The sequence below is a fragment of the Rhincodon typus genome, chromosome 32 (assembly GCF_021869965.1).
Source record: "Rhincodon typus isolate 14 chromosome 32, sRhiTyp1.1, whole genome shotgun sequence".
NCBI lineage: Eukaryota > Metazoa > Chordata > Chondrichthyes > Orectolobiformes > Rhincodontidae > Rhincodon > Rhincodon typus.
In genome coordinates, this window is record NC_063363.1 from 30,422,923 (window position 1) to 30,434,965 (window position 12,043).

General features: G+C 39.4%; 1 protein-coding gene across 1 annotated transcript in view; it reads left to right on the plus strand.

Moving 5' to 3' along the window:
- The window catches only part of ei24 (EI24 autophagy associated transmembrane protein), a 33,879-nt gene extending 26,259 nt beyond the window's left edge, over window positions 1-7,620 (plus strand). Inside the window, exon 8 of the mRNA XM_020516221.2 lies at window positions 536-7,620. Coding sequence (XP_020371810.2) covers window positions 536-698 — 163 coding nt within the window. The 3' untranslated portion in view covers window positions 699-7,620. The remainder of the gene's footprint in view (window positions 1-535) is intronic.
- Window positions 7,621-12,043: the final 4,423 nt, after the last annotated feature.

Genomic DNA, 12,043 nt, shown 5'->3' on the forward strand with positions numbered 1-12,043 from the left:
CCCCCCCCCCCCCCCCCCGTCATTTTTCTAAATTCCAATTAATATAATCCGAGTCTACTCAGTCTCTCCTCGTAAGTTGACCCATCTGGTTCACTAAAAATCTTTAGGGAAGGAAATCTGCAATCCCTACAACATCAGGTCTACATAGGGCAGCAAGTAGCAACAAAAATCAAGTTTTTCCGTTTGCATAGCCACATTTATTTGCCTAAATTTCATGCAACTACACCAGGTTGAATGCAGTGCAAAATCTTCAAATGCAAGAATGCTCATGTCCCAAATATTATTAATACAGAAAAATGAAGAAGATAAAGCATCTTTAAAGAGAAGATGAGCCTTGTTAATCAGGAATTTTGCACCTCACACTTGCTTAAAAGCAGGAATTAAAACCAGTAAAATCAGAACTTTTCACAAGTTGAAATTTCGAGGCAAAGGGAACAGGACTTGAGAAATGTTTGCATCAAAGTAGGAACTGCAGTGATGCTACTTGAAGTTAAAACAGACACAATTCTGATTGTTATTTCACTTTCTCTTCCAGTCATTTCCAGCTGCATCTCTTCTCCTTTGTGATCATGCTCAGCAATAAACTCTTTCACAAGACGGTTCATATCCAATCTGCCATGACAACAATAGGGTCATCTGAGCATCTGCCATCTCCTCATTCGTCCCCTGCCAAACAGAGATCTACGACGCAGCAGTAAACTCCAGTTGAGGGTATAACGCTTCTTGCCCCCTCCCTTTGCACAGAGTTCCCTCAAATGATTCACAGCCCAAGAAGGCAAGACAGTTCTGCTGGAGACTTTGTTAATGAGCAGCCACATTTCACTTGTGTCTCTGAACATGGATTCCAGACCTGCCTTTCACCTGTCCTACACCTCACCTCTCTGAATCTGTGTGGAATTCACCCATGTGTTAGCAAACTGGGAAGTAGAAGACTTGAACTTTCATCTGATTTTCAAGTGGTACATTTTTATGTATAAAGCATTTTATAGAATGCATGTGAGTGAGAGAGAATTTGTTGCAAATATTAGCTGACTTGTGCCTGAATGTTATATTTGTATACATTTGTGCCAAGTGTGTGACTTACAGAACATAATGTGTTTCTCTTTGTTGCTTTGAGGGGGCCAGGGTGAGAGGAGAGGTGTGCAAGGTTGTGAAAATGTAACCATGCTTGGGTCAGTATTAGTCTCGCTCCAAATAACCATCAGGGATTTCATAATGAAAACGGTAACTTGTGTTCTGGTTCAATATTAAAAGAGTAATAATTATGGTTAAGTGTATTTGTGATCCCTTTGAGTTAATGAAGAAACCTGATTTTTTTTAAATCCTGTGATTCTTTTCGAAGAGGAGGGATGGAGTACTGCAATGGAGTTTACAAAACTTTGTTCCTTAAAGACTGACAGATGAATTTATTCTTATATAAAGTTGTGCTCTGATTTAGACTGTCTCAAGCCCAATGTGCTTTTGTTTTTGTACGTTAGGAATCACTTTGAGCCTGGATTGACAGTGTTCATACCACTTAAATTTTAGATATGTGGCTAAATGACTGGCTTACACTCAGTGAAGAGAAGTAATTGAGTGTTGTGAATACAGGTGAAACAAATTGTAGGTCAGCACAGTGACTGAAAAATGAAAGGTCAACCCCAGTCATCCTCTGACCAATCATCCATTTGATAAGATCATACTTTGGCCCTGTCCTAATTTTGTGCTTTATTTCAGTACTTTACTTCTTGACATTTTGAGCTGGCCAAACCCCTTCAAGGTAATCTTGCCTGACTTTACTTCCATTCTTGACCATATTTTGCCTTTGGCCAGATTGAAGGTTAAATAAAACTCTGATATATGTCTACGTTCTTCTGTAATGGGGACGTAGCCATACAGAATGTATTAACTTTCAAGTCCACTCAACGTGTGATGAGTTCCAACACTTCCGAGTGTGGTGTTGCCTGTTTGGCTGAGAGAAGGAGTCTGACAGGAGAGGAAAAAGAACTTACTGCTTGCTTCTGTGCAGAATACCATTGGTGGGGGATTACACATGGTCTCCAAAAGTGGAAGAATGAACAGAATGCATGTTTATGGTGAGAAAAAGCATAACTAAAAACATACTGCTCAATCTTGGAAGTTTCTGGATTAGCGTCAGTCATGTTGACCAGCAGTCAAAAACAGTTAGAAACTCTGCCATGATGTACAGTGGAACAGACTGTTCATGTTTTACTGTTCAGATCTGAGATTTGATACTTGTGGGCGAGGGTGCAGTGTTGCACTATTCCATACCTACTAACAACTGCTTAAAATTCACAGTCAATTGGACTTTAGGGAACTTTGACCCGAGTCCACACCACAGACACACCACCCATCCCACACCTCTGAATTCATATTTACTAATTCCATTACTTTTTCACCAGTTTTCTGACCCCGCTACATCACCCAAAAAGTCACGAGGCACAGATCCACAGGTAACACCTAACCACTCATACTGTGTACTGGGGTCACGAGGTGTTATAAAGGCCATTTGTCCCATTCAGAAGGAGCCAGCCCTATCTCACTTTAAGACCATTCCGGGGTTTTCATCCTCACTGTACTACCCATAATCTGATTCTGTGACTTCACCTTGTGAAGCAGAAATTCCTGGCATGAGTCCCATATTTGCCTCAGAACCTATGCTGTCTTGTCCTACTGTCACGGTTTTTAATTTGAGATTGTGTTCCAAATTATAAATATTCAGGATCACAGTTTGAGTCAGTTCCTTACCAGGCTGAGGAGCCCAAATTGCTCCTGTTTCTTCCACTTAACTCTGTCCTCTATTGAGCCTTGCACCTTCTCTCTGGGGAGCTGCCTGTAGAGCTGTAGTGTTTGCCATGTTTCTTGGTAACCAAGACTAGTCAAAACAACTTTGAGGCAAACCACCATGGGCAGGAGGGTGTACTGAAGGAGTTCACCTCATTTCATTTGGTTTAATAAAAGTGTTTAAAATTCTGCAGTCTTGGAATGTGATTAATGTACTTGAGAAAACTTTTTAACTTACCAAGTACTTTATCTATCTGTGGAAAAAAAAAGCAGATCTAATGATCTACCAGAATCAAAGCTATTCCCTAGATTTGGCACACTCCTGTTATCTTGACAAGCGTACCCTCCTTTAGCCACTAGGTCCCTGTTGACTAACAAGGTGTAGGGAATGATGATAATGAAGAGGAGAGTTCCATCCCCCTGCCCTGAAGTGGAACTCACCAATAACACAGACAATTCCGTCTTGAGTATATGCACCTAGAAACAGAAGCCAATGTGTTTATGTGTGGGAGAGACTGTTTTTTATCCATCTTGGGATACCAGATGGTTCATAATTAATATACAGTAGAACATCAGTTAAATGAACTATGGAACCAATGTGTCTTTAACTTTATCAGGTATTACTTACATGAAGCAACATTTTAAAAACCTCCAAATCTCAGAAAGAGAAAACAGAGTATCCAGCACCAAGATAACGTGCACGGTTGTGCATCATTTACTAATGGTTATTTTGTTTGATGTTGATTTGGACCTATTGCTGCACCACTCTGATTAGTCAGCTTTGGAAGTGATTTCTTGACCGTGAATGCATAGAACCAGCTCCTCTGCAAAAGGCTCAGGGCTGGATGGCCTACTCCTGCTCCAATGTTCCTATGTATGTAAGAACACAAAAATTACATATATCCTACTCAAATACCAATAGGATGCTGACCATCCAGGAATATCGTTCTTCATTGGATTTGTAAAATATCGAGAAAGTACTTTCAGAATCTGTCAGCTCACGTATGACTGTTAGTTTTGAGAGATCACAGCCCACAAAATATTGGGTTGGATTAATTGTTAATGTTCTTCACTGGTTATGATTTCCACTTTTAGAATTGCTGCACCTTGTCTGTGAATAGGGTATATCATTCTCTTTTTAAGTACATTGTGTAGTATTTATCTCTTGACAGCCTCTAAAATGCAGGCTGAAATATAGGACAACACTTTCTCCAGGCCATGCCTAAAATCAAGGATGCTCTCAATTGTGTTTCTCAGTCACTCTCTCTTTTCCCCACTGTGCACACAGATGCGCACGTGCACACACGCACATATCAGACCCCATACAACCCTTTTCTCTAGCCTTTGTCTCTCATTTTCCTCAGTTTGCCATACTGATTGTTTTTCAATGGCAATTGTCTAGGAACCCCTTTTTTTAAATGCCAATTTGTGGTATAATCCTAAATATTCATTACTGTAAATGTGAGCCGCCTGAACTCCTCCCTTAGATTGCAGTCTATAACTTACTCTCGGATATCCATTTGTTAATTGATATTAATTTCTACAACAAAGAAATCTGACCTGATGAGGTTATATTTCTGATTAGTAACAGTATCCTGGCAACAGACTGCTGCTCAACAATGTATGTTGTATTATACAAAGTGGTTATTGACATTAAACCAAGTGCTGAAATATGAGTTACTTTAATGCTGTGAAGCTGTTACTTGCATCAAATTATCTGCATATCAATTGAAGTGATGTCACCTGAAATCCTGTCTTTAGTCAATAATTCCCTTTGAAATGTATCCACAGTTATAATGCAGGCTGAAGATAGCTTTGTTTGCATTTAAAAGTTTCGTAAATTAAGGAGTGTTGATGCAACTGAGGTCTTTTAATTTACAATAGGGAGAACAAAACAAAGCAGGTTTTTGGGCATAGTTACCGTCAAATTAACACAAATTTGATACTGTTTGAACCATCGGTGATGAGTGCAACGTGCCAGATTAAACTAAAAACAAATTCAGGAAAATTATGTTTTTAAATCGAAGCTGGACCAATGTAATAAGAAAAGCAAAAGATGAGCACTTGGCACTTCACCTAGCACTTCCAATGAGACCAAAGGGTGGAAATTCAATTCGGTCCTTTTTTCACATTGGTTAGAACTCCCATAAAATTTTCCAGAGCACTTGTCTGGATGAAAGTATTAATCTGATCCTGTTGGCAGGCTGCTATGGACAGGAACCACTAGACAGCAATCAGGAGTGTTAGCCCCTGCTGATTTTTCTCATTATCTGCTGCATTGGCCCTCCCTCTTTCATAACCCAGGGCTGAGACACTTTCAGAACTCCCACTGCCACTTGATCATTCAGCACTAAACAGGGATTGACCCTTTTGATCTCCCTTGCCTTTGTTAGTCAATGTGTCACTTCAAACACTACACATAACCCATCCCATACAAATTGAATGCACTTTGTAATCTGCCATTTCTAGTCTTTGTCTTTAAACTAGATTTCAGCAACTTGTATAGAAAAGTTTGAAAATGAAATGTTTGGCGTTTTGAGTAGATAATTAATTCGTACCAGCTCTACTTACTGGGCAAGATCCCTGCCTTCAGATTTAAAGCAATAAAACTCTAAATCGAACATTTCGAAGTTTGTTGCCGTAAAATCAAGAGAAAAGGCCAATACAGTTCTTTATCTGATCTGTGTTTACTTACTCCAAAAATTATATATATAATATATATATATATCTAAATTGTAGATAATATATATTCAGCAGTGAATTCAGCGGAGACATTCATTTAGGAACTGTCTGATCCAGGATATGATCTTAATGTCTGCTTGAAATTAATTTTACTTTGACTCTTCAGTCCTTCTGGAACTTTTTATTTAAACAATGTAGTTAATGGTTAAATTAAACACTAAAATCCATTTGAAAAGAAGATCTGGATACTCTATTTATCCTGTGGTTATGGTTCACTAACACTGAATTTAATATCATGCACAGTGACTTAAAAACTTACCAGTGCTCTACCTGGATTCCCCACCTTTTCCATCCGGCTCCATACTTGATCATAACCGAACATTTTTTTAAAGAGTTGAAAATGTTGACATAATTTTACCGGATTGCAGGCTGAGACACTCTTAAATGCTATCAGACCTCATTGTCCCAGCCCCAGTTGAAAGTATTTGCCCCAGTGGATGGATGACTTTTCTTTCATATTAAAGGATACAACAGGAGTCATGGTAGTAGTCACCTCCACATACTGTAGGGGGATCTCACCAGGATCTATGTTTATAACATACAGTGGTACATAGTGCTGCAAAGAACAAGAGTGTCGAATGCTTCTTTAACTTTGAGTTGTTCCAGGCTGTTTTGTGTCTGCCTCACAGAAAACCAACCATAACGTGGTCATATCTCATGTTTGTACTCATATTTCAATTGCATTTTGTGTAACTTGTTGTGGACTTGGTAAAATTCTCTCAACATTGTAGTTTACATGAATCATTAAGCTGCCAGTAATGTGTCTTTGGAGCTACAGCAGTCAATGGGTTTATTACTATACCTCTGCTTCTTTTCTCAGCTTCTTAAAATATGATTTAACCATTTAATTTGTGGTGCTCCCCGACTGTGAGGTGTAGTTCAGTCCGTAATGCTGCCTGAGCTATGATTTCAGTAGCTTTATTCCCTCTGGTTAGGAGTTTGCAGCCTGTAGACATGACTGTATTTAATGTAGCTTTTCAATCGATTCACCTGGAGATGCAGAAACGCTGCAGACAGATTTCCCTCTTCCACTTCAGACTCACTGGCCAGTTAACATTCAGTCAAATCCGGAGTTGTGTTTCCATTTTCCTGATGCTAGCAGTCTAACTACTACTCATTTTACAGGGCTCCCGTGTGCAAAGCTCTGTTTAGATGACTAGGCTTGCTTTCCCTATTGCAGATACCATTCAGAAAGCTCCCAAGGCATTGGAATACTCTGCTCTGTGATGCACCATTATATTTCTACTGGTTTGCAGCAAAGATAGATTGATAACTGAAAATGTTGCCTCACTACTGAAATCTGAGTGACTGAATTGCTAAAAGACGGACATTACTAAAGGCTTTTTCTTCATTTAGTCCTTCCCACCCACCAAGGTTAGGTCAAGTCAGGCTTTGGTGTGAGCATATAAGCATGAGGTTTAGCTACAGGGCATACCTCCAAAATGCCAACAAGAATGCTAATATTCATTATATTAGGAGTCACGGAACATTAATTATTGTGCTCCAACTTTTACTCGGCCTAAGATCAGCAAACTCAACATAGCCTGGGCTGTGACCTGGGACTCCTTGGTCGGTTTGAATCTATTGCACCACATGCAGTATTAACTCACTGATTATACAGGGGACCACCCTCTTCAACAAATATTTTAAATGGTACAACTTCCTATAACAAACCAAAAAAGGGATGTAAAATATTACTTCTAGGTAGAGGGTGCTGATGGACAATATCCATAAATTTCTGATCAAGCTGCTTATGCCCCTTTTATATGAAGGACAATTACTGTATTCAACTATACTTTAATATGCATTTTCAGATTTCATATAAAGCAAGTTGTTTTCAAACTACAGCAAGCTTGAGCTGTTCAACTTTCTCTTTTCAAGAAGAACAAGGTCTTACTCAATGTGCTATGTTTTGTGAACTTATACAAAGTAATTTTAAAAGTCGTGTTTGACAAATTGTATGCTTTTGTAACAAGGACTTTATCCTCGGCCCCTGTTGTAGACTGAGGATGATATAAAAATGAAGCTCAAAATGTATTTGATATTTGTCAGTGTACACGCCATTTAATGTGAAAATAAAAGCACTTGTACAAGTTGGCGTGACGTTTTCTGAATGAGGCACTTAAGAAGCTCAGTATGGAAGCTGAACTGCAATACTGCCACTACAGTATTAACTGTAGCCAGCCACAACAGGGAAACGAGCAATCAGTTCATTATCCAAGAATAATTGTGACACACCTATGGCAACCAATAATTCACCACAGTATTGCACTGTACATGACACTTTCCAGACACAGCCTAATTTTGGAAAATCAACAACTGCAATTGTACTGCAGTTTATTTTTCATTGTACAGATGAATAAATTGAGAAAGTTTCATACACTGACCACTAGCCATTATTAAAATGAGTAATAATACTGATTTAATCATTTGCAATTTACAAGATAAAGACAATTTTAAACTATAACTATTTCTGGACATCACTACAATTTAAACATTCTAAATCACACCAGCACACCACAAGAGAATGATGTTAAAATGGGAAATGATGTTCAGATTATAACAGCAAGGTATAGAGATTACAAATCTAAGAGTAAGTTAACAAATAAGGCTAGAGCTTACAAAAAGGACAAAACTGAAAGTTTGTAACTGAGCATAACTTTTTAAATACAACAGATGAATAGATAGTACCAATGGAAATAAGTGTTACCATTACAGAAACATAACTTGGATTATGTAGATTGAAATCTGGATAATGAAGGGTGCATGACAATTAGGAAGGACAAGATGTTATGAAAAGGTGGAAGGATTACTCTTACATTAACTCTTAGTACATTGGAGAGGGATGAATGAAGTTCAGGAAACCAGAATGTAGGTGTGAGTTGGGTAGACATGAGAAATGATAAAATCAAGTTCCTTGTGGGTATGGTATAGAGGACCCACGATAGTCATTGTATGATAGAATACAGTATAAAGGGAAAAGCAATGGGAGCTTGTCAGAAAGCTGTGATGATAATCATAGGAGATGTTAATCCACTAGAAAAATCAGGCAAAAGTAACCTAGATAGATTCATAGACTGTTTTTGAAATTGTTTCTTAGAACAGCATGTTCTGGAGCTAAGTAGCCTATACCAAACCTAGTATTGTGCTACAAGATAGTATTAATTAATTACTTCACAGTGAAGGTGCCCCTTGGTAGCAGTGTTTAGATTGAACTTTACATTTTGAACTTTACAGTTAAATTTAGATTAGAACAATTATGAGAGTGTGAAAGCAGAGCTAGCTAAAAGTAAATGGCAAATTAGATTAAGGAGTAGGTCAATCGAAATAGTGTCAAATGTTTAAGGGGATGTTTCAGAATACACCATAGTCACAATCCAAGACAAAAATTCCAAAGGGAAGACCCACTATCCATGGTAAACTTAAAAAAGTTAAAAATATCAAACATAAAGTTTAGGCAAAGATGGTCAGTGCATTGGCTCAGTGATTAGCACTCCCGCCTCACAGTGCCAGGGACCCAGGTTCAATTCTAGCCTCAAGCAACTGTCTGTGTGGAGTTTACACATTCTCCCCTTGTCTGTGTGGCTTTCCTCTGGGTGCTCTGGTTTCCTCCCACAGTCCAAAGTGTACAGATTAGATGGATTGGCCATGGTAAATTACTCATAGTGTCCAGGGATGTGCAGGTTGGGTGGGTTAGCCGTGGGAAATATAGGGTTGCAGGGATTGGGGAGAGGGGTGTGAGTCTGCGTGGGATGTTCTTTGAAGAGTTGGTGTGACTTGATGGGCTGAATGGCCTGCTCCCACACTGTAGGGATTCTGTGACATAAACAAGTTGGTGGAGTGGGCAGATAAGTGAGAGGTGATGCATTTTGTAGGAAGAATATTGAAAGACATTACAAAATGGGACCACAATTCTAAAGCAGGGGGCAGGAGCAGAGGGACTTGTGTGTACATGTGCACAGACCACTGAAGGTGGTAAAACAGGTGGAAAGAGCAGGAAGTAAAGCATAAACCTCACCTTTATTAAAAGGGGCACAGAGTACAAGAGAATGGAGGTGATGTTGAATTTGTGAAACAATTATTAGATCTCAGCTGGAGCACTGAATACAGTTCTGGGCACCTCGTTGCAGGAAGGATATGAATGCTGAAACAACTTTCAAGAATGGTTCCTGGCATAAGAAACTTCAGTTACGAGGACAGATTGAAGAAGTTAGGACTGTTCTCATTTGAGACAAGAAGACTGAAAGGAGATCTGTTAGAAGTTTTCAAAATTATGAGCAGGCTTCATAGGATAGATAGGGAGGAACTGTTACTGTTTATAAAAGAATCAAGAATCAGTGACCACAGATTTAAAGCAGTTTTCAAAAAGAGCAAATCTGATGCAAGAAGGTAACGTTTTCACACAGTGAGCAGTTAAGGTATGGAAAGCACTGCCTGGAAATGTAGTCGAGGCAAGTTCACACAGTGAGCAGTTAAGGTATGGAAAGCACTGCCTGGAAATGTAGTCGAGGCAAGTTCAAATGAGGCATTTAAGAGGGCCCTGGATGATTATTTGGATAGAAATAATGTTATAAGAAATAAGGTTATGGGAAAGTGGGGAAGCAGGAGAGTGGCACTAACTCATGCTCATTTGAAGAGTAAATAGACATGGCAGGCCGAATGCCCTCCTTCTGCAGCAAACACTCTGTCATTCTGAGGGAGGGGGAAATGTGGATTTGAGGTTTTATAATCGTATTGAATAGCAGAGCAGGTTCAGGAGACCAAAGTACCTATCCCTGCTCTACGTTTGTGTGTACGTATGTAATGTGCTGTTGAGTCAAGTATTGTTACTGAGAATCTCAAGTCTACTGGGCAGCTGTGGAAAGGATGGAGAGTAGGTCTAGGGAAGGTTTCCCTTATAGTCTTCAATGAGAGAATTTTCTCAGGAATGGCACAATGAGTGCAGTTGATGCTACATTAATTTTTAAAGAAATCAACAGATGTCCCTCAAATGAATCCTTACAGATTATGATTGATGGGAGGTTCTTCCAGTCTGTAGTTGTCCTTGATCTTTATGTGTGTGAATGGCGGGGGGGGAAGAAAAAGTGAGAATATTTGGGTGTGTACAGTTGGAGCAGTTGATTATGCAGTCTGCAAGCTCAGTCTGACAAAATTGATTTAAGGTTTCAGGAACTAGCAATACTCTGAGGTAAGCTTGCAAGAGTGTGAAAAACAAATAAGAAATGTAGGTTTCTATAAATCGCCTTGGGACCATTGGGACTGGAATCTGGGAACGTTTTGATGACAAAGAGGGTGAATATGAAAGACTGACCTGCATTTCAGAAGTGCTTTTCACAAGTTCAAAAAATCCCAAAAACGCTACAGAGACAATGTGTACATTTGTTGTAAGATAAGAACATTGGGTCAGTCTTGGTATTGGAGAAAATACAATCCACATCCTACAGCTCAACCAATGCTGGGTTTGGAGCACTGGAGACAGGATCTAGAGAATGCTGGGGTCTGGAAGTATTAGGGACAGTATCCAAGAACCATAGAGATTTTACAGCATGGAAAATAGGCCCAACACATCCATGCCAGTCACCAAAAATCCATCTTCCAGTCTTGGCCTTGTACGCTCGGGTATTTCAAATGCTCATAGAGTCATATAGCATGGAAATGGACCTTTTGGTCCAACCAGTCTATGCTGAACATAATCCCAAACTAAACTAGTCTCACATGCCTGGTCCTGGCCCATATCCCTCCAAACCTTTACTATTCATATACCTATCCAAATGTTTTTTAAATGTTGTAGTTGTACCCACATCCACCACTCCCTCAGGAAGTTCATTCCACTCACAAACAACAGTGTAAAAAAACTTGCCTCTCATGTCTTTTTTAAATCTCTCTCCTTTCACTTTAAATATGTGCCCCTCAGTCTTGAAATCCCCCACCCTAGGGAAAAGACAACTGCCATTAACTCTATCTATACCTCTCATTATTTTATAAACTTCTATCAGGTCACCTCTGAACCGCCTATGCTCCAGCAAAAAATGTCCCAGCCTATTCAACCTTTCTTTATAACTCAAACCTTCCACACCCGGCAACATCTAAATGCTTCTTAAATGTCTTGAGGCTTCCTGCTTCTACTGCCCTTTTAGGCAGTATATTCAAAGATACCCATCGCCCGCTGGGTGAAAAAAAATTCTCTAATCTCCTTGAAACCTCTGCTCCTTACCTTAAAATGGTCCACTGGTTATTGACCCCTCTACTACAGTGAAATGTTTCTATCTATCTACACTTCTCGTAACTCTGTATAGTTCAAACAGTCTTCTCTGGTTGAAGGTAAACAACCGCAGCCTATCTAGTCTTTCTTCATCGCTGAATCTCTTCAGTCCAGGCAACATCATGGTGAATCTCCTCTGCACCCTCTCCAGTGCAATCATATTCCTCCTAAAGTGTGGTGACCAGAACTGCTCAAAGTACTCCAACTGTGTCCTGCCTAACTTTATACAGTGGTGCACTATATCCTCCCTGCTTT